General features: G+C 36.9%; 1 protein-coding gene across 17 annotated transcripts in view; it reads right to left on the reverse strand.

The window, feature by feature from the left end:
* Window positions 1–24,592, reverse strand: part of CAMK2D (calcium/calmodulin dependent protein kinase II delta) — a 285,667-nt gene that overhangs the window by 184,190 nt on the left and 76,885 nt on the right. For all 17 annotated transcript variants that reach the window (XM_082389668.1, XM_082389669.1, XM_082389674.1 and 14 more), the window contains one exon: window positions 10,953–11,012. In XM_082389668.1, the coding sequence (XP_082245794.1) occupies window positions 10,953–11,012 (60 nt within the window). The remainder of the gene's footprint in view (window positions 1–10,952; window positions 11,013–24,592) is intronic.

The raw sequence follows: 24,592 nt of genomic DNA on the forward strand, positions 1-24,592 counted from the left end.
GATTCTTTTTCTACAATTCAAAGAATAGCTTTTAAAATTTGTCTTATCGGGGCTTCCCTGGTGGCGCAGTGGTTAAGAATCCGCCTGCCAATGCAGGGGACACGGGTTTGAGCCCTGGTCCAGGAAGATCCCACATGCTGCGGAACAATTAAGCCCATGCGCCACAACTATTGAGCCTGTGCTCTAGAGTCCACGAGCCACAACTACTGAAGCCCGTGCACCTAGAGCCCATGCTCCGCAACAAGAGAAGCCACCGCAGTGAGAAGCCCACATACCGCCACAAACAGTAGCCTCCGCTCGCAGTAAATAAAGAAAGCCCACACGCAGCAACGAAGACCCAACACAGCCAAAAATAAAATAAAATAAATTTATTTAAAAAAAAATTTGTTTTGTCATGTTACACATCACCTTAATTACCGTTGTTTGTTTGTTTCCTTAAACCTTCACTGTTTTCTGACAAATACTTCATTTTCTTTAACCATAAGACAGGAGAGTAAAAAATTGTCTTGCATAGCAAGTAAATACATAATGCAGGATCAAATATGACCACTGAAAAGATTTTTCACCAAATACTAAAATTTACTGTCACTAAAATATAATTAATTCTATCGTATCCGTTATTTTCTATGAGTGTTTCAATAATCTCATGATGATATTTCACCTCTGGAGTTAGAAATAAAGATAAATAGTAAAATTATACAATATCTCTAGAAAAGGGTCTTAGTCTACTTTTAGTTTAATCAATCTTCATAAAACTTTGAGATTCTTTTCTCTACTTATTAAACAACAGTGTGAGTAATCCAAAATTACACAGCAACTGGAGGCCATACAGTGTGCGCTGAAGAGCATGGATTGTGATAGTAGAATGTGCTGGTTTGAATCCCAACTTGACCACTTACTAGCTGTATGACTTTAGTTAATTGTGTAACTTCTTTGGGCTTTAGATTCCTGGCCTGTAAAACGGAGATAAGAACGGCACTTGTTTGTATTGTGGATTAAAAGACTGTATGCCTGGAGAGCATTTAGACTGGTGCCTGATAATGAAGCGGAGCAGGACCCTATGGTCCTTGCCGCCCCCCCATGTCCTCAGCCTGCCTTTTGTCTGTGGAGAAACTTTAGCCAAAGAATAAGTTTAATCAGAGAAGTGAGAAAATGCAGAAACAAAGGAAAACAGTCAAAGGAGACCAAAAAATAATAGTTGAGTCATGAAGCATAGTCAAGGACCTTTAGTTCCGTCTCAAGGGCTATAGATAATATTCGGAGCCATATACTGGGAGCTGTCTTATAGATCCTGAAATCCCCACCAGGCGGAAGAAGTTAACTACATGATGACCAGGCTGTAGCCGTGACATAAGCTGCCACGATTCCGAGAACTGGCCTCAGAGAGATGGAAACAAACCGAATCTGGAACTGAAGACTCCTGTCCCTAAAATGATCAAGATGACGCTGGTCAGACCACCGATGAGCAATTCAAGGTGACTGTCGCAGCTGACTGTGCTGTTTCTGCATGGCGCCCCGTCCCTTTGTCTGTAAAAGAACTTGCCCCCTGATAGGCAGGGGGGCGGGGGGAAGTCGGCCTTTGGACAGGCGTCCGTGCCCCCGGCCCCCCCCCCCCGCCCCGTTGCTGGCATCCAAAATAAGGCAAACTTTCCTTTCCGCCAGCCTGGCCTCTTTATTGGCTTTTGAGCAGCGAGCAGCCGGACCTCACTTTCCGTTACAATAATAACACAGTTAACAGTTTTGTTATTAATTCTAGTGACAAAGTTCACTGGAATTTTTCTTCTTTTATTCAGCCCATCTTCAAATCTTAACACAATAGCTTACTATACCTAAATTTATTTTTATTATCAAAGCTATCAGAAGAAAGGGAAAAGAGCAATGATTTTTAAGTGATTAAAAGATTCACGAGCTCTTTTCAGGGCTTCCTGACTGCAGAAGCCGGTCTTGCCTGTGGTGAGGTAAGGGAGAGGAGAGAGGATTGTGCACAACTCAAGCCTCAGTAAAGCAAACAAACAAAGAAAAAGGTGCAAGTAATATTTGGTATTATTTTCCTTTCAAGTTTTAGTTTAGGACATAATTCTGAGCCCAAGAAACTATTATAAACTTCCGATACTCTGTTAGGGGGGGTCCTACCCTGAAACTAGGGAAGACAGGACAAGATGGACATAAAATAGGTTTAGTAGAAAAATCAGGAGATACATGTGAGTAACCATTATGCATGGGTAGATCAAAGCATACTACCCAGTAAGTCTCAATCACAAACTGTCCTTCATTTGTGAAAGGACCGTTTTTCTCTGTTATTTCATATAAAATCCAACTGCTTTTAGCGTAACTCAGGAACTGGCTTTTTCATTTGATATATGGAAAAAATAATTTACAAAGGAACCAATAACAAATGGACTCAGATCCAAACTCACTAATTAAAAGAGAATTTAAAATATTGTCTTGAATCTACGGTTTTTACATCTATATTTCATCTTTCTACTGTAAGTTGTTTACTTAAAAAGATTCTGAATTTAACTTTCAACCAAGAATTATAAAGGGTGTATTACTGGCACCATAGCAGATGAACAAAAAAAAAAAAAAAAAAGAAAGAAAAGAAAAAAGAAAAAGCTAGAGTAGATAATAATGAGTATTTTTGAAAATATTTATTTGTTGGGAGAAAAAATAATTTCTTTGTGCTACTTCTCATATTGTTAGAAGAGGATAATCAATTCTGCAGACAGTAAGATATTCTAAGAAGTAATTTAACCTTCACACCAAATAATCAGGAAAGAGAGGTGAGATTTAATCAAATAAAAGGTGAAGATAAAACAAGAGTACTTTGCTTTTTACTACTGAATAGCGTTAAATTACATTTAATCTGTTGGAGAGGCACTAGAGAAAGTTGTTTAACAATAAAAATTACATATTCTTGTGTAATTATAAACTGTTATGAATATTAGGCATAAATGCCAAAAATGAAGAAGGTCATAGAGAAAAACTATTTAATTATCACTCCCTTAGAAGGTTGTTGGATTTCTCACAACACTGAAAAAGACTTTTGACTGTCATTCATAAAAACATTAGCTTTGTTTTCTTGGCATATCAGATAACATTTACTTACACTAACTGTTCTTTCCCATGTGACTCTCTCTTTCAAAGGGTTCAAAACTGAAATCTTGTAGCAATAGCCATTTAAGGCAATTTAATCATCTGATAACTACTGGGGATATTTAAGATCAATATTTATTGAAGTTAAGCTTATACAGTGTGATTGGATTGATTCCTTATAAATTCTAGGAACCTGGAAGAGGACTGTATGCAGAGTGAAATAAAAGGGTAAAATTTTGTTAAAATCAAAAGAACAAACAACAACTTAATTTTATCTTGTGAAAATTAGAGGGATGATATTTGACCCAAGAAATTTCTGCAAAGCCTAGGGAGATCTAAAACTGAGGTTCAAATATTACTTTTACAGTATAACACCATGCCTCCAAGATCAGGTAAAAGAAGAGACAGTACATGCAAAATGAGGTAATGAGCACATTTTTCATCTCTTTGGAGATCTGTGTGTGACCTTGTGCAAATTACCTCCAATCTCTACTGTAAAATCTATATTGGGCTTAGATAATTCCTAAGGGCTCTTCCAGTTTTACATTTTAGGAAAAGGAAATTATATATATCCTAGATACCATAAATTATCACTCACAGGCATGGGAAAACTGCTTATATAGAAAGTAAAGTCTTTATGTATTCTTTAAGCTCTACCTGTCAGTGTATGTAATTTCATGTATTGTTATATATGTCAAACTATAAAACTTGTTCAATCGGAGCATCTTTCAGAAATATAATGGTTCCATATCAGAGTTAATATATAAGGTATTACGTTCTCCAAAACTTATAAAATTTTCTTTTCTTGTATTAGGATTAGTAGTTTTTAACTTAATGTTTATCCTATATGAGGAGAGGATCGATTCAACCAAAAACAACTTCAAAACTCTTCTTGAAAGGGAACACGAATACCAAGGCCTTTTCAACCTTATTACTGGAAGTCAGCTTCCCTAAACATCAGTACCTCTTTTATAGAGAGGGTATTAAGAATTTAGGTTTGGAAATGTCATTAAAGAATTGTGACTTTGGATAAGTCATATAGATTCAGAAAACTTTAGTTTCCCTAATTATTTTTTTAAAGTTTTTTCCCCAGCTTTATTGAGAATAGTTTCCCTAATTATTAAAACAAACAAAAAAAAATTGAGTTTGTACTAGATAATCTATGAGATCTCACTTATTGCAATATTATGATTCTGATTATTTATATATAATATATATTACATAACATTATATACAATATATATACACAGTATATATCATATACATAATACATAACAGTTTCTGAACTATGTTTTCCCACTATTGAGTTTCCCCACCTCCCAGGAAGAAATGACTAAACATCAAGAAATGATTAATTAACTGTATAAAATCACTTATATATGAAATTAAAAAATAAAACAAACTAGTGAATACAGCAAAACAGAAACAGACTCACAGATATAGAAAACAAACTAGTGGGTACCGGTGCAGGGTGGCGAGGGGCGAGGGGCATGACAGAGGTAGGGTTTTAAGAGGTAAAAACTACTATGTATAAAATAAATAAGCTACAGTGATATATTGTGCAGCACAGGGACTATAGCAAATATTTTAGAATAACTACAAATGGAGTATAACCTTTAAAAAGTGAATCACTATGTTGTATACCTGAAACACATAATACTGTAAATCAACTATACCTCAATTAAAAAATAAATAAAAATGATTAGTTAGGTACTACTTGGTGAGTAATGCCCCCTAATAATTTATTCAGTTGTTTATTTACATTCAATATCTTCCAAAGTTTATTAACTCCTCACCAAAATGATACGATGCATTATTTAACTCTAATAATTCTGAGAAGGAAATAAAGTGATCAAATTTTTCTCTGCTTTACAACGAAAACAGCTAGAAGTTAATGAGCAGATGGGATGTGCTTCAGCAGTTCACAGAACAGACCAGTGTCAGAAGTAGAATAAAGTGGGGTCCACTGAGTCTATAGAGTTTTCCATTAATACCACGTCTTTAATTTTCTATTGCACTTTATAATAACATATGAGTGATCGTGTTTATGTGTTTAGGGTAGTAGCTGTGAGAGGTAGTAGAAAGGATGTAATCATTAAGAGAATATGCTCTCAGGAAGGTTAACTCATTGTACTAGGGGTTCCAGGGGCACTAATACAGACTAGATTTTAAAAGACCACACAGCCCTTCTATTGGCTCTCTGATAAGGTAAGCCTTATCAGTAAAGGCTTACCTTAAAAGGTGATACTGATCTTCTACAAATATAAAGGTTTCGTCAAACTTTCAAAAAACTATCTTGCTCTTTCCAACATCTACACAAAGCGTAAATTCAAGTCTTTAGCGAATGAGATAACCCAGTAACAATTTTTCATACCGCCAACTGCAAAGTTGTCTCAAATATTGATTTCCTTGAAAATAAAGGATTATAAGTAGGTATTTTCTCACTTAGGACATCAAATTCGTCAGATCAAAGCTCTTGATATTTTTTCCTTTTCTTTTCCCAGTCTACTTCTTTTCAGATTCTTATAGTTGAATTTAGTGAGTGTTTTGCCTGTCTTCCTAGTTTTTCCTTACTGTTTTTAGTTATTTGGGCTCCACTATAGGTTTCAATAAATTCCTCAGTAATAATGCTTATTAAAGATCAAGCACAAAAACAATGGAAATACAGAATAATTTTGACAACAATTTGGATATTACCTTAAGTATTTTATTTTTCTACCTTAAAGGTATTTTCCCCTTATTCTGTAAATATGCTGACATACAGCTCAAACTATCTCATTTACCACGAATTTGTTTATACCTCAAGAGAAAATAAGCCATTTTATTCAAATAAAAGATGAACATAATGATCAAAACAAGCTAATTAACAGAAGCATGAGGTCAGATGTTCTCTCCAAATTTCATCAGCACCATAATGTTAGTTTAGAGTTAGCTACGCTCCTTCCAGTCTGTTCAAACAAAATTGTCTGACTAGCTGCTCCAAAGGCAGAGGAAAGATGGAGCTGCTTAGGAAATTGCCTGCACCTTCAAATTTGTGGAGCCAAAAGATACATGGTGCTTTTCAGAGACTATGTGGCCCACACAGAGAAGAGTGCCACCCTGGAGCTATTTCAATTCTTACCCAAGAAGATGGAGGTGATAAAAACTAGATCCTGATGAACTGGTGGAGCACTACGGTCTCTGACTCTGCTCAGGTGACTACAACCCATTTCACACACTGCAGACAGAGCAGATCAGACTGAGACACGCTCCTCTTGCTTAAGATCTTTCCACTGGCTTCCCACTGAACTTAGACTAAAACCCAAACACACTAACCCGGTTTACAAAGCCCTACCACCAGGTACTACCTGTCCTTCTGACTCATCTCAGGTCATCTCCTCCCATTCACCCAGGGCAGGGCACCCGCTGGTCCCCAACTCCTCCCCTAACAAGGGAAGCTCCCTCTGCTTGCAACCCTTCCTCCCTGAGCTTTCCCAGGACGGTTTCTTCCTGTCATTTAGATATCAGTTTAAGTGTGACCTCCGCATACATACTGTGCCAGACAAGACACTCTAAAGCAGTGACAAAGACTCTCTCCTTGACCAACCTTTAAAGAAGCTCCTTTAAGCCCTCTTTTCAGCTAAGTCTTGTCCTTTGAGGCCCTGTCCTCGACTGCCGAAGCTAGTTTTAGCAAAGACTCCCGCTAAGTCACCCTCCCACTCTTGATTTTTGCTCACCCTTGATATCTGATCAAGTTCCTCATCACCCTTCCTTGATATCTAAATTCTTGGTGTGCCATTAATAAGAATCTTGTTATTCTAGGCCATTTTCAAAAGAATCCCCCTACTTTTGATATCTCCTCTTAATAATTTTCTACCCACTGACCTCTCATTCTGCTCCTTGGCCATAAAATCTCCAGCTGTCTTTGTTATAATTGGAATTCAGCTCAGCTCTTTCTCCAACTACAGTAATATTGAATAAAATCTATCTGTCGCCTTTAACTAGTAACTGATTCTGTCTCTCTTTGACAGTAGCCACCCAATGCCCTGGTATCAAATTAGCGTATTTTTAATTCTCTGCACAGAACCAATCCCTATGACATTATGACAATGGTTTATTTGTTTATGGCCTATCTCCTTACACTAGGGTGCAAGGCTTGGGAAAAGCAGGAACACTGTCTCTCTTGATCGCTGCTTCATCACCAGTGTGTTGAGCCTAGAACATGGCCTGGCATTGGCTACACACTCAATAAATATTGTTGAGTTAGACAATTAAAATTTATATGTTCATGGTTTATCTAAAGAGTTATGAAAATGCACACAAGAGAATGCTGAAAATTAGCAATATACATAGATTATAAAAGGCAGAAATGGATATAACAAGTATTAAAAATTGTTCCCTCTAGTTTCTTCTTCATACATGATTGTGTCTTCCAAATTTTCCACTAAATGTGTATATTACTTTGAAAATCAGAAAAACATTTAAAAAAAAAAAAAACACTGAAGAAAAGAAAGTGGTTTAGTGAACGACCACTTTTAGTTGGTTTAATATGTTTCTTTGGGAGAAACCTTTTACTCCCTGTAAATTCTCAGATTATCGATTCTGTGCCGAGAGAGATACAAAAAAATAAAAATGTAACAAGCCAATTTTCACAGGGGAAAAAATTGACAAAAATAGTCTTTCCTTCCTTGAAGTTCTAAAACCTGACAGATTTTAAGAAAACCAAGCAAATAACAGAACAGAAGAAGAGGATAAGAGTCTTATATTCTTTAGATATCAGACTATCTACTTCAGGGAAGTCAAGACCAAATGCTGTCTTCCTTCGTAATCTGAACTAGCAGCGAGTAAGTGCGAGTGATCCCTGTGGAAGTGTCAACAGCACCAAGACCTCCACAGGAACAGCCACATTCCGCTCACTGCACGCCCGTCCCAGTTCACCCACAGATGTCCACTGTGGTATCTATCTGTGAAGCGCACCTTCGTTTGCAGCTGCTTACTACTGTATGGCATTACCGTTGTTGTTGTCTCATCATTTTTCTTTACATGAGTAAATACAACATTGTCACATTACATGACATGAAGACCCATCGATTAAGATAAAATGAAAAACAACTTATCCTCATTTCTCCAATTAGAAAAAAATTAAAAAAAGCTTTGGTGGAATCCACTGGGCAAGCTCCTGCCTCAGGGCCTGTTTACAAAGGCAGTTTGTTCCCTCTGCCTGGAAAGCTTCTTTTTCCCCAGAGAGCCAAATGACTTGCGTCCTCCTGTTTTTTAGGTTTTCACTCAAGTTTCATTCTCGATAAAGTTATACTGATCAACTATTTAAAATGTAATCCCCCAACATACCTGTTTCCTTTCCCTGTTTTCTCTCCTAGTAACTATCACAATCTAACATCCTATACTTTGTTTACACTCTGTCTACCCCAACAATGGAAGCTCCATTGCAAGGCAGGAATATTCGCCTGTTGTGTTCCCACCATATTCCCAGAATGCTATGAAAACAAACCAATTTTTTTTTTTTTGGCTGCACCAGGCAGCATGCGGGATCTTAATTCCCCAACCAGGGATTGAACCCGCACACTCTGCAGTGGAAGTGTGGAATCTTAACCATCAGGGAAGTCCCCCACTATATTCCCAGAAGATTAATTTGTTAAGTAAATGAATGATATGAGTGAATTTGCCACTGTTATGGTTGAGATTGTGTCTTAGAAGTTTAATATATCTGTGATTTATACCCTGAAGTATAGGATCACTAAAAATCTCTCTTGTGGTTAGAAATGGGTCTGAGAGTTCAAACGACCTGAGAGAGAGAAGAAAACCTCAAGTGAGGCAACCAAGGAGCTATGACGTTGGCTGCTGTGGAGCCCTGAAAAAATCCTATATTGTGTCAGAGTGTGTTGATGGTGTGATATCACAAAACTTTAGAACTTTCCCCGGTGTATGACTTCCCCTTTTTTGGGAAGGTTATTCTGCATGGGGTGTCAAAACGAAAATCATTCTTGTCTTACTTTGGGTTTCTTTGGTTTAACTGTGGTCTGCTAGAGGAAATGGAGGCAACTACTTTCATTATCTATAAAAATTGAGTTTCAGGGCTTCCCAAGAATCCGCCTGCCAATGCAGGGGACATGGGTTCGAGCCCTGGTCCGGGAAGATCCCACATGCCGCAGAGCAACTAAGCCTGTGCACCACAACTACTGGGCCTCCGCTCTAGAGCCCGCAAGCCACAACTACTGAAGCCCACACACCTAGAGCCCATGCTCCACAACAAGAGAAGCCACCACAGTGAGAAGCCTGCACACTACAACAAAGAATAGCCCCCACTCGCCGCAACTAGAGAAAGCCCGCGCGCAGCAACGAAGACCCAATGCGGCCAAAAATAAATAAAATAAAATAAATTTATTTTTAAAAACATTGAGTTTCATAGAAGGATCCTGATTAAAAACAAAACGAACAAGCAAAAAAAAAAAACTCTCCTTCATAAGAATAACAAGTTCAGTAAACTAAAATTGCATTTTATCTTAAACCTGAGCAAGGAAAGCACTCTTTGAACTATAGTGGGTCATTATTGTATAATTTCTCTTTAGTCAATATTATGGGCTGAATTGTGTCCCTCCAAAATTCATGTTGAAATCCTAACTCCCAGTACCTCAGCATGGGACTATATTTGGAGCTAGGGTCTTTAAAAGAGTAGTTAAGTTAAAACGAGGTCATTAGGATGGACCCTAATCCAATATGATTAGTGCCCTTACACGAAGAAGAAATTAAAAAAGAGACATCATACAGAAGGAAGACCATGTAAAAACACAAGGAGAAGATGGCCACCTACAAGACAAGGAGAGAGGTCTCAGAAGAAACCAACCCTCCCTACACCGTGACCTCAGACTTCTTGTTTCCAGAATTATGAGAAAATACATTTCTCTGTTTAAGCTACCCAGTGTGTGGTACTTTGTTATGACAGCCCTAGGAAAATAATACAGCCAACCAAGAAATGCCATAGACTTTTATCAGGGTAAAATACTTACAAAAAGGTATATTTACATTTCAGAGGTTGTTTTGTTTTCTCTCTAAACCAGAAGGCACTTATTAGACAGCTGCTAGTTTGTTAATGCATCAGATTTACTTGTTAGTGTCTATTTAAGTAACCCACAAAATGCAGGATACTATAAACTTCAGGGAAGGAATAGACACTGAATGGCCCTATACATAAAAAGAGAGAAATATAAACCTTCTCAGTGAATGATTTTGCTAATTCTACTTCATGATTACTCCCTCTCTCACACCTTGCATGTCAGAAATACTTTGGCTGACAGTAGAACTGACAGAGCTGGGACAGTAACATTTTTCGAAAATAAAACTATTGTCACAGAATATAGCTTCTTCTTTGCTTTGTTTCTTTCTTGCATTTGTTTTATATTCATCAACATTTTTCAGTTTTGAACATTATCATGCTATTATATTCATGAGGGATAATATTCTAAAACAATTTTACTAGTTTCTTGAATAGAATCAGTGATTACGAGATAAACATTTTACAGGATAGGTGAAAAGTAACTTAGGTGACTAATATAATGGCCTAAGTTCTGTCTCTCTGCACTTCAGTAGCAGCAGCTGAACAATCCTTAAAGATACATAAAAGCACTATTCAACTAGTAATACCTTATATTATTTTTAAAGTGTTTGTAAGAAAGAACTGCTATCTTTTGAAAAACTTTAAAAAAACTTTGAAGAAACAAATGTAACCAAGATCAAAAGTTAGGAACCTATTTGTTAATTGCAAATATTCTAGTTTATTAAATTAATATTTTTAAAATTGTGGTAAAATTACATAATGTAAAATTTTAGTTAATATTTAAAATATACTGAAAACATGTCCTTACCAATATTGGGGTGCTTCAAAAGACGGCAGATTCTAGCTTCCCTTTCCAGTTTCTGATGATCTATTAAAAAAAAAATAGAAAAATAAATCACAGCATTTAGCAAAAGAGATTAAATGACAATAAACAGCATATCAAAATGACATAAAGCCTTCACATTTACTTATCCTTTGGTTTCTTTTTTTTTAAAAAAAAAGTCATCATTTGAATTTGGAATTAGGTGAACACAATAGTTCAACAATCTGTTTTTATTTGCTTGAAGCTTGATAGAATGAGGCATAAAACAGAGCTGAATTCAGACTTTTGCTGGAGAAAACAGTAAAAATGGCACAATAGTATTCTTTCTTATCCTTACCCTAGGTATATGCTGTTACAACAACTTAAATACGCCAATATAGACATACACATTTAAGCAAAGGATACCTATCTGGCAAATGGAATGCCAATGGAACCACTGCTAAATAAGGTTAATAATCCCAGTTTATCCCTAACAACAAAGTGTTCCCTGTCCCGTCATATTTTCTATCAAATACTCTTCCCACAATTTTTGGTCCAACTTTCTAGACATATGATGCTTTTCCATATATCAAGAACTCTCCAAACACCAAACTGCTTGCTCGTCTCCACCCTGCTCTGTTTCCCTAACCATTTCCTTGAAGGGGCACAGACTACGGTAAACTTGCATTTAAAAAATCATCTGATACTCTTCTTGGTTTCTTTGTAGTAGTTCATATGCACATAATTATAACCAAAATCACTAGCCAAAACACAAAATAAATGGCAGAGAGAGGCAAGAACACCGCAGAAATACATGTTGCCAATAAAAGAACAGTACTGTAGAGTGTGGTCCTTATTGAAAACCTTCACATAGAGGAAATGATTTAAACCTTACAATAGCCCTCTAAGATAGGCAATATTATTATCCCTACTTTACAAGTACAAAAACTAAGGCAGAGAGAGGTTAAGATTATAATATTCATAAGTGGCATCTACCAAATCTGCTCTCATTAACTAGTGTCATAAAACAGCCTTAAGAGAATGAGGGGGGCACCTACCTAACCACCCACACAGTTTATGCCAATGGTCCTCAAACTCTGTGGTCTCAGAACCCCTTAACACTCTTAAAAATTATCAAGGACCCCCCCCCCAAAGCCTTTGTTTATGTGGATTAGATTAATGTTTATTTTATTAGAAATAAAATTGAGGCAAACTTTAAACATATATTCATAAATTCACTTAAAAACAATAATGAACCCATTACACTAACGTAAGTGACTGCATTTAACTTTTAAACTTTTATTTGGAAAAAACTGAAACTTACAGAAAATTTAAAGAATAAGAATAGTACAACATGCACCCCAATATTCATTGCAGCACTATTTACAATAGCCAGGACATGGAAGCAACCTAAATGTCCATCAACAGAGGAATGGATAAAAGAAGATGTGGCACATATATGCAATGGAATATTACTCAGCCATAAAAAGGAATGAAATTGGGTCATTTGTAGAGATGTGGATGCACCTAGAGAGTGTCATACAGCGTGTACAGAGTGTCATATACAGAGTGAAGTTAAGTCAGAAAGAGAAAAACAAGTATCATCTATTAACGCATATATGTGGAACCTAGAAAAATGGTATAGATGATCTTATACGCAAAGCAGAAATAGAGACACAGACGTAGAGAACAAATGTATGGATACCAAGGGGGGGGGGAGGAATTGGGAGATTGGGATTGAAACATATACATTATTGATACTATGTATAAAATAGGTAACTAATGAGAACATACTGTATAGCACAGGGAACTACTTAATGCACTGTGGTGACCTAAATGGGAAGGAAATCCATAAAAGAGGTGATATATATATATATATATATATATATATAACTGATTCATTTTGCTGTACAGTAGAAACTAATACAACATTGTAAAGCAACTATACTCAAATAAAAATTAATTTAAAAAAAGCATAGTACAAAAAACACCTGTGTACTGTTTATTCAGACACATTATTAACATTTTACCCATTTTTTACATCATTTACACTCTCTCCCTCCCTGTATATGTTCGTGTATATGTATACATATATTTATCTAATTGACACACATGTATATATAAATATAAATGTTTATATTTATACCCAAAATAATTTTTTTTAATTAATTAATTAATTTATTTATTTATTTATGGCTGTGTTGGGTCTTCGTTTCTGTGCGAGGGCTTTCTCCAGTTGCGGCTAGCGGGGGCCTCTCTTCATCGCGGTGCGCGGGCCTCTCACTGTCGTGGCCTCTCCCGTTGCGGAGCACAAGCTCCAGATGCGCAAGCTCAGTAGTTGTGGCTCACGGGCTTAGTTGCTCCGCGGCATGTGGGATCTTCCCAGACCAGGGCTCGAACCCGTGTCCTCTGCATTGGTCTTCCCAGACCAGGGCTCGAACCCGTGTCCTCTGCATTGGCAGGCAGATTCTTAACCACTGCGCCACCAGGGAAGCCCCCAAAATAATTTTTAATGAACCAGTTGAAGGTAAGTTATAAACATCAAGGTCCTTTACCCCTAAAATTTCAGTGTGTATTACTAAGAATTGTGATATTCTCTTACAATCATAGTACAGTTATCAACTTCAGCAAATTTAACATTAAGACAATAATTTACCATCCACACTCCAATTTTCTCAATTTAACCCGATGATGTCCTTTATAGCATTTTTCTCCTTTTAATGCAGGATCCAGTCTAGGGTCAGATACAGCATTTAGTTGTCATTTCTCTTTAGCTCCTTTAATCTGGAATATTTCCACAGTTTCCCTTTGTCTTTTAATGACCTGACATTTTTGAAGAATACCATCATGTCTATTTTTTAAAGAGACTATTTCTCATTTTGGTTTTGTCAAATGCTTACTCATGATTTGATTGAGGCTATGTGTTTGCAGCTACAACATGTGTTCTCAGCTAGAACATTATCCTTCTCAGGCTATCACATCTGGAGATACACATTGTCCAACTGCTCCTCAAAAGCGATGATAACTTGGATCACAGGTCAAGGTGCTGTTGAATTTCTTTGCTAAATAATTATCTTTTTAATTTTCCTTTATAACTAACAAGTATGTGGGAAGACATTTTAAGACCATGAAAACATCTTGCTCTTCATAAAAATTTCCCCCTAGATTTAGCATCAGTGATGATTCTTGCCTGAACCAGTCTTTACTATGATGGTAGCAAAATGCTGGTTTTCCAACTCCAGCACAGTAACGTATTTTTCATGAAAAATACTATATTCCCCTCTCCCCTCCAAAAAAAGTGAGAAGAGTGGCACTGTTAAATTTTTCCAATCTCTTTGATGTCTGGCTAAATGGACAACAGCTGTATTCTCGTGTTTGCTTCTATATTCAATATGCTGCAATATGTTGTGTATATGAAGAGAATCTGACTCACAAGGTTACATAGTTGGACAAAGAAGAAGTGTCGTAATAGCTTTTTCAGATAATTGTGGATGTTATTCTTTAATATTATACCAAAACTCCATGAATCGTAGTTTCTTAAAGGTTAGTTGCAATGTGAAACCTGAAACCTTATCAATAAACTTTATGAATCATAACAATGAAGTTATAAACTTTAAGTCAAATTTATTTTCAACACTGTATATTGTCCAATGTAATAAAATTTTACCCTGCTACATTAAAATCCATTGTTCTTTCTTGCACTTTGAGTCTTTTACTCAGGCATAATTTTAAAATATGATACAGTGGTCATCTGGAAAATATTGGTTCAGTATGTTATATAGTTTTTGCTGACACATTTCATTACACACTATCAGAAAAGTAACAACTGTTAATATCACCATTAATCTCGTCAGAAAATTCTTTAAATTTGGGAATGAGTGTAGTTCTCACGGGCAGATACAAGTTTTCCAAAATTCTAATTTTTGTTTGAAAGCTTGAACTGTGTTATTGGCAATAAATGCTATCCGTTGTTTTCCTTGAAGCGATAGGCTCACTTTCTTCATTTTTGAGAAAATGTCTGTCGAAAACCTAAATCTGAATAATCATAGCTAGCTGTTCAGTTGTTATTTCAAATAAAAATGGTGTTCCATGAAAAAACAGCTAATTCAGCTCCCAACTCAAACAACTGTGCAGGTGTTTTTCCTTGAGATAATCATTGTACTTTAATATGGAATAGAGGTGCTTTATGCACCTCTTCCCACTGAGTCATGCAGAATGTTCCAGAGATGTGTGATGGAAGGTCAAGATTTAATAACAGTAATAATTTTAATTGGTTCATCAAGTACAATTTTAAGTGAAATGAGTTTTTTTTTTTGGTCTATGAGTGCATGTTGTTGAAAAATAGAGTCCAATAGTATAGTCTGATGTCACTGCCTTGATTCATGCAAAGGCCTCGGCAATTTTATGAACTATTTCTTTTGCGTAATATGTATAAATGTCAACGCATACCAAAAAAAGGGCAGATAATGTCTTAGTTTTATTATGAAAATAGTTTTGACCTTGTAGATCCCCTAAGAGGGTTTTGGGGACTCCTGGGTCTATGGGCCACACTTTGAGAACCACTGGTATACATTATAAAGAACTATTTCATAATAATACTTATTTTTTTGACAATTTAGGAAAATATTTTAAACATATATAGTGTTACAGATAGCTCAAAAAGAAATAGTGTTTTAAAGAATCAGCATAGCATTGGATAGGATCTAACAGTATATCCATTATACCTGGATTACCAAATATAAAGACAGATATTCTCTGGCCTTACCATCTAGAACTACAAGCACTTCAAATAAATATAAATTCTTCAAACCCCCTATCTTTTTAACAGTCTTCATTCTTTTTTTTTTTTTTTTAAGAAGTCAAATATTTTAATGGTATCCATGTTTGTTAAATCATTGAGAGTCAGACCCTTTCCTTCCACAGTCTGCAAAATATTTTGGAATGACCTCAAATTTCATGGAAGGAAAGCCCTTATAGCTTCCTCATGAGGGCGTAAATTCTTTAAGGGTGGGTCCTGTGTCTTACTCCCTCTGGGATCCCCAAAGCTTATTCTTTTTTTTTTAAATCTTTTTTATTTTTATTTTTTTAAATAGATCTTTATTGGAGTATAATTGCTTCACAATACTGTGTCAGTTTCTGTTGTACAACAAAGTGAATCAGCCATATGCATACATATATCCCCTCCCTCTTGACCCTCCCTCCCACCCTCCCTATCCCACCTCTCTAGGTCATCACAAACCCCCTAGCTGATCTCCCTGTGCTATGCGGCTGCTTCCCACTAGCTAGCTATTTTACATTCGGTAGTGTATACATGTCGATGCTACTCTCACTTCGCCCCAGCTTCCAGTTTCCTCTCCCTGTCCTCCAGTCCATTCTCTATGTCTACGTCTTTATTCCTGCCCTGCCAACAGTCTTCATTCTTAAGACAAGCTACTTCTAGAATACTGTTATTTAGAAATATACAAATAGACACAAAATGTTAAACCAGATTTTGAAAATGTATCTAACACCATCTTAAATACTGTAAAGTAGCCTATGTAAAGCATATGAAAAAATACATGCTTATAGGAATTATAATTTTGTTATGGAGACAGCAAAATGCAAATATATATGCTAAACCATGTGAGCTATACATCATCTAATACATATATAATCATGTGAAAATAAAGAAAAACAAGGTAGCAAAAGACCTTTGGACAATAAGTGAGTGGTATAGTGTCTTAGCTAAAGAGATAAACATAATTATAGAATTGTATATAGCCTATTCTTATGGACTGACTGTGTCCCTGTAAAACTCATATGCTGAAGTAACCCCCAGTACCCCAGAATGAGACTGTATTTGGAGATAGGGTCTTTAAAGGGGGTAATTAAGTTAAATGAGGTCATTAAGGTAGGCCCCGATGCCATACGACTGGTGTCCTTAAAAGAAACAGAGTTAAAGAGTTTAGGACACTGACATGCCAAGTGGGAAGACCATGTGAAGACACAGGGAGAAGACGGCCATCTACAAGCCAAACAGAGAGGCCTCAGAAGAAACCAACCCTGCCAACACCTGATCTTGGATTTCTAGCCTCCATAATATGAGAAAATAAATTCCTGTCATTCAAGCCACCTCATCTGTGGTACTTTGTTATGACAGCCTCTAGCTAACTAATAGACCTAAGTATTAGTTTTCTATCGCTATATTAAAAATTACTACAAACTTAGAAGCTTAAAACAATACATATTTTTAATCTTGCGTTTTCTGTGTGTCAGGAACCTGGGCATATTTTACCTGAGCCCTTTGCTTTAGGGTCTCTCACAAGGCTGCAGTGAAGGTGTCAGCCAGGGCTGGGGTCTCATCGAAAGTCTTAACTGGGAAGGATCTGCTTCTGAGCCCACATAGTTGGAGGCAGTATTTAGTTCCTCAAGAGTTGTTGAGCTGAGAGTCTTAGTTCCTGGCTGGCCGCTGGCTGCCCTCACTTCCTTGCCACATGCCAACACGGGAACTTGCTTCATCAAAGCCAACAAGGGAAAGAGTCTGCTCGCAAAAGGGAAGGCCCTATCTCATCTAGACTAACCCCAGGAAGTGACGGATATCACACTTGCCATATGTGCTTGGTTAGAAGCAAGTCACTAAGCTGGCCCACTTTTAAGGGGAAGTAATTATAGAAGGGCAGGAATAGCAGGAAGCGAGGACCATCGGGGCCATCTTAGAGGGTGTGTACCGCATCTGACTACGAGGACTGGGGTTTTCAAGAGCTTCTCTCTGATAACCAGCTTCACTTACTTTTTCTTCCATACAATCGCATCACTTAGTGATCTCCTATGAAACATAAGGCATTCTGCACTCTTCCATCAGGGCATGTTGTGACATCTCAAACATGATGACAGAACTAAAGTTTTCATTAAATGGAAATGCATATTGCCTGGCGTGCTTCACGCTTCAATTAAGTTCACGACTTTGGAGGGAGTAGGTAGGTGAGGAGGAGTGATGAAGTGCCTATTATTACCAAAGCGCACTTCTGTATTTATCCTGCTACAGAGAAAAATTAGTTTTACATTTAAAATTTCCTCTACTTTTAATTCAGTGGGCAAAAAAAAAATCATACACCCTACCTCATCATTCCCAGCACTTACAACTACAATGGTAAGAGGCAAAGACAGATTACAAAAGGCAAGAAAGACATCCATAATACTGTGTATCACCATTTGAAGATTTTCTTTTATTATCCACACACCCTACAGTTAGTGTAGAACCAGCTTCATTTATCATTTAATATTTATTAAAGTACTCAACCTATAATAGTTTCACTTTATTCTTCCTCTGAAGCTCAAGTCCACAATGTTATATGAATAAAAGTATAACCCGTCAAGCTGCCATCTTATCAGGCCTGATAAGGTACATGCTGTTAGCAATATATGGTTGAAGACTTACCGTATAAAAATGCCTTAAGGAAAATATATTATTGTTCAGTTTTGACAAAGAATCAGTGGGGAATAGTATTACCCAGTACAGAGAACTCCGGATTTTAAAAAAGTTTCTGAGAATTTTGAGAAAATGTTATTTCTTTCCAGCTTTAAGGTACTTTTCGATACTTAATAAGATATTTTATTTCAAGTGAGGTAAAAAATGTGAATTTGGACCTAATAAAACAAATCCTTCACTCCTGTTCCAAGTCAAATTTTAATCTTTATGCAAAATAACTCTGATCACAAGTGAAATTAAAGTGCTAGCCTTGAATCACCTTCGAAAAGAAATAAGAGTATCATTAAAGCTATGTAAAGCAACAACTTATTTATCTGGCAGCCTCAGGGAATGAGTTTTTATCAGTAAGTAAATTTTAAAAGTAACTACCCCCCGCAAATGATAAAGCTTTAAAATATTAACCTCTTGAGTGTGTGTGTGTTAGGGGGCGCGATCTAATAGTCATTGCTTTCTTACATAGATGACATATAATTTAATGTTTTTGACATCATAGGGTCATCATTATTAGCTTTCATTATTACTCTGCAGTATTTCAGTGAAGCCCTCAGAGGCTGCTGAGCTGTGAAAGCCCACAGGTCGCTGCCCTGTGTCCCAATCTGCCCCCGTCCCCGCATGTGGAATGACCTTGCCAGCCCAGGCAATGCCGACGGATGGTTTGGGCAGGGGAGGAGTTTGGCCTTCCGTCATAATTGGTCACTTATCACCTCTCCCTCCACAACAACACACACACACACACACACAGAGGCACACGCACATTCACACAAACGTGTAAACATACAGCCTAGGGAAGACATGGGTTTGCTACACCCAAGAGGGTTTAACTCTTCTAGCTCCCCCTTCCTACAAACATCTCCACCCCTAAAATCATCTTATACAGAAATTATGGAGGAGTCACCTCTGAGGCCCATAAAAATGGAAAGTTTAAAATCCAATTCCATCATTACTTTTTGTTCTGCTGGCCTTTGGGCTTCCCAGCTTAAGCTGCTGCCTTCCCTGCTCCCATCTCCTTGGTTCTTCCCTGGCCCAATGCTCCAGTTTGAGGTCAATGCCTCAGATCTACCTATGTGAATCCTGCTTCTCTCTCTTCTGCACTACAACCAGCCCAACTTGATTCTCAACCTTTTTTCACATTTGTTCGGTTTCTAAGCAACAAGAGTCTCAAGTAAGAGACTCTCCTGTTCCCCCTCTAAAACCAAACCTGGCTGGTTAACCATTCTCAGAAGAGGGAAGATTCAACAACATGGATATTAACCACTGCACGTTTTGTATTGCTGCATCTGTTTATTATACCTTTTCTATTTCTTCACACTTTTTTGCTGCCATCTCTTATTGCTTTGAGTTTCTCCAACAGGGATATAAAAATATAAAACCACCACAAATAACCTGGCAGTGAGTACCTGAAGAGATCTTCTCTGAATAAAAGGTACAATCTTTAGTATATGGATTCTGGAGCCCTAAAATAATATGGATATTTAGATAGAAGTCATATTCCTGGAGGTCTTGGGATTACATTCTGAATACATTTTTCTTGTTAGAGAAATTACTTCTAGCTAAATGAGGCCTTCCTCTGGTAGGAATATAAATTCTGTCCACTTAAGTAGGTCATATTTAAAACCACATTGTAAGTTAAAAGGAACTATTTAAAGGCTCACTTCATTATAAAACCTGAGCATGATGTATACGGATTTAAAGCTGTCATATTCATTTAACAAAATGTTTTTAAAATTCATAATTAAATATTATACTTTCACGTTACCCGTTTATTTTGAACTACGTTTAATCCATACCCTAAAATTGATTTTTTAAACTATGTATTTGACCTAGATTCTTTCTGACATCAGGTATTGGTCACTTCCCATCACTTCTGCTGCCCACTAATATCCTGGAGGGAGAGGAAGATCTCAGGTTTCAGAGCAGAGCAGACAAGAGTTGCTATCTGGTTGCCAAAGTTCCCTGACCTCTCAAAAGATTCTTCTGTCAAATGGGCATAAAATATCTAACATCAAGCACTGTATTTGGAACAAAGTAGGAAATCAATAAATCAGAGTATCATCATTATTATTACTAAAAATCTGTCCAACTTTAAAAGAACTAGATTCCTAAAAGATACATTCAAAAGTATATTAATTCCATCAAATATTATTCATTTTACATGAACTCATATACTATGAAAATAGATTTTCCATAAAATCATTTGATTATGCTATTCAGGCCAACTGAAATAGTGGGAGAACCACTGATATCAGTGGTCAGAAAGAGATAAAATCAATACAGTAAAATATGGACAAAAACTCATAGTTATTCAATTTTATGGTATACTCTAAATAGCTCAAAACTAAATAAGAATACAGGAAACATTTTTTATTTGCCTAAGTGTAAAACTTTTAAACAAATTAAATTAACCAGTTACACACAAACTAACGATATTCTTTCATTAATCCATTTCACACAACCAAAATAAATACTGTTCTGATAAATAATATATCACATTATATTGTTTCAGAGGGAGCTGGTAGATAATATATTTAGACTATTTTCCTAGATCTGTAAAGGAATAGTGAAATCTGATAGCGCCATTCTTACATTGTCCTACAGGAGAAATATTTTCCCTCTTCCACCACAATAATGGTATTCGTTCAAAGACATGACATTGTATCTATGAAAATAATGCTTTAAACAAAATTATTCAAATGTAAGACAAAATCCCTATCTTATAAGGCTTCTGTTCAGCAGCAATTTAAACAAGAATACAATATGTTATAGATCTTTTAAAATTGCAGGGACTTCCCTGGTGGCGCAGTGGTTGAGAATCTGCCTGCCAATGCAGGGGACACGGGTTCGAGCCCTGGTCTGGGAAGATCCCACATGCTGCGGAGCAACTAGGCCCGTGAGCCACAATTACTGAGCCTGCGCGTCTGGAGCCTGTGCTCCGCAACAAGAGAGGTCGCGATAGTGAGAGGCCCGCGCACCGCGATGAAGAGTGGCCCCCACTTGCCACAACTAGAGAAAGCCCTCGCACAGAAACGAAGACCCAACACAGCCATAAGTAAATAAATAAATAAATAAAAAGACTTTCTCTCTATTTCACTGTCTTTAAAAAAAAAAAGAAAATGAAATAACTTAAATTTAAAAATAGCAACTATAAGATATTAAGATTTAAAAATAAATGTATTTTTTTAAAAAAATAAATAAATAAAATAAAATTGCAAATAGTAAACAGTAGTTTATACAAAATACTTTCATATAAAAGTTTGTTTAATATCTGATTATATAGAATATCTACACAGCTACCAAAAATGTAGTGAGGAGATGGGAACACTCCATTCAGACCTAACAGAAGTCTTAGGACAGTCTCTTAGTAAGCCTCTCACTAATTCTAGGTGATGGGCTGAGGAATTTGAACTGATCTGTTATCCTTTGGGAGGGGAAGCAGGAACTTAATTGTGTAGAACAGACACAGGGCGCAAAGCACTGAAAATGAGACTGTTGCTGGAGTGCACATTTCCTCTGGATGATAAAGGGGAGTGGGCAGGAAGCCCTGCTGACACCCCTTGTAGCACTCGATGACCTTAGCCAGATCTCCCCCTAGGTTCACAGCCTCTGATGGCATTGCTGTCTCCCTCTCGAGGGGTACCTCTGCCTGCCTGTGTATCTACCACTCTGCTGACGTGGAGATATCACACACTGCACGTTCTAGGGCATGGAACTAGTATTGCGAGGGTCACCAGAGGACCCCACCAGGAGAAGCAAACCAGAAGTCTAGGAACAAAAGGGTGGTATCTAGAACAGGCAGACAGCCAGGAAAAGTCCCCACAGCAGGCCACAGTCAAGACTGGTCCACTGGAGGAGAGCAAAACTTGCCAAGATGACATTTAGGATACAAGGTGTCAGACAGAGTTCACACACAACAGGTGACTGTCTGTCAATAGCACCATTTTAAACTACTATGTCTTAAGTGATTGTTAATATATCAATAAAAAACAAATCCCTACAGAAACAAGTTATGAGGGTATTAGTCGATGCATATTAAGAATTAAAGATATTTCCATGTATCTATACATCAATAATTTAATTGTACATCAATAATTTAATCCATACAAATTTTAAAAAAATATTCTAAGTACACTCCTGTAAAGAGCATAATTTTAATTGTACATCAATAATTTAATTCAGGACTTCCCTGGTGGCGCAGTGGTTAAGAATCCGCCTGCCAAAGCAGAGGACACGGGTTCGATCCCTGGTCCGGGAAGATCCCACATGCCGCAGAGCAACTAAGTCCGTGTGCCACAACTACTGAGCCTGCGCTCTAGAGCCTGTGAGCCACAACTACTGAGCCCACGTACCACAACTACTGAAGCCCGTGTGCCTTGAGCCTGTGCTCCGCAGCAAGAGAAGCCACAGCAATGAGAAGCCCGTGCACCGCAACGAAGAATAGCCCCGGCTCGTTGCAACTAGAGAAAGCCCGTGCGCAGCAATGAAGACCCAATGCAGCCATAAATAAATTTTTAAAAATCTTAAAATAATAATAATAATAATTTAATCCATACACATTTTTTTAAAATATTCTAATTATACTCCTGTAAAGAGGCAATGAGATAAATTTTGTATAATATGTTATTCTGCCCTCAGTCTCCACAATTTGGTCTATACCATAGCACTCTCCCCAGGTGTAATTTTACTTGTTTTGGAAGGATTTGCTGCACAATTCCAATTTCCTGTTTAGGCATAATAGAGCTAAATCACTTGAGACATGTTGCATTAAATCTTTCAAACTTACTACCTAGAGACTAAAAGGACCCAGAAGAGAAACAAAGCATATACAATCCACACTTTACCATTTTTTTCCAGTGGCCTAGATGGTTTACAGGCAGATGCACAGTAACACAAGAGAGCATTTACTTCAGGGATTTGCTATTCTTTTTAGCTTTTCTTATTGTGGTAAACATATTTTGCTATTCTTAAACATGTTCTACTAATAGTTAAGAACACAATTTATTCAAAACGTGAAAAGTATAAAATATTTATACAGTTTTCCAGAGGACTTCTTCCTTATGTAGTTTAATATTAACATTAAAAATAGAAATAAAAGAATAACTTTGGATAATAATTTAGAAGACTGTAGGAAAGAAATGTAAGAAACATGAATTTTTATGGTTCCTTTAAGCATCTGGAACATTCGGTTATCCATTTTTCTGTGAATGAGTTTCCCCCAGAGATAACTGCAAAGCTAACAAAGCTTAAACCTCAGGGCCTTTCAGAGGCACAGGCCACTGAAAGGATCTTAGCTACATGATCATGTGTTTTCATAAAACTTGCAGAACAAGATATTTTAACACCATCAGTTACAACCATTATTTCTTTCCATTCCCTCCATCACACTTCCCCTTGTGTTGAGTGATACTGAAGTGGGCATGAACATTTTTGAGATCTAGCTAAGGGGAAGTTGAGCTGAAGATACAATTTAGTTTGGATTTAATGATACATTTACCTGGTTTGCAGTCACTTCTGGGTATAATTATGTTATTGTTAGTCATCCCAATGTAGGGACGCTTCCAGGAATATGTCCGCGTCCCAGCCTGCCATGGGGTGACGGGACACCCCAGAGCTGCATCATGATATAAACTTGTACTACAGTTCACCCTGCAAGTATGTGCACAGAGAAGAAAGAGCAAGGTTTATTTTTGCTATTTTTCTGGACTTTGTTGTGCTTTGCATTATCTGTCAGCTAAAAAACAATTTCTTGTGACTATTTTCATTCTAAATATATATTTTGAGTTTAATTCTGTATTTATAATTTTGTTTTCTTTTCCTTAGAGAATGTCCCAAATTGCATAAGCTTCAGGCCCTATTAAACCTGGTTCCATACTCTATTATTCTTACGAAAAAAAGGGAAAGATAAATTACTGCTTAAATTCTAAACTTAAAAAACCACACAAAATGTGTATTAACTTTCCTCTTCAAGTAAATAGAAGCTCATTTATATTATTAAAACTAGTCATTAAATAGCCATACACATCTTATATTACATCGGTTGTGCATGACAAACCACAGAAAAAAAGGTCACCAAGTTGAAAATCAGGGGGAAAAAATGGCTTTCAGTAGAGGCTCTGCCAGGAATACGGGCAAAAAACAGCAAATTTATATATGTGAAAAGCTATACTCATTCCTTTCTATCCTA

This window comes from Balaenoptera borealis (genome assembly GCF_965194805.1).
Source record: "Balaenoptera borealis genome assembly, chromosome: 4".
Classification (NCBI taxonomy): Eukaryota; Metazoa; Chordata; class Mammalia; order Artiodactyla; family Balaenopteridae; genus Balaenoptera; species Balaenoptera borealis.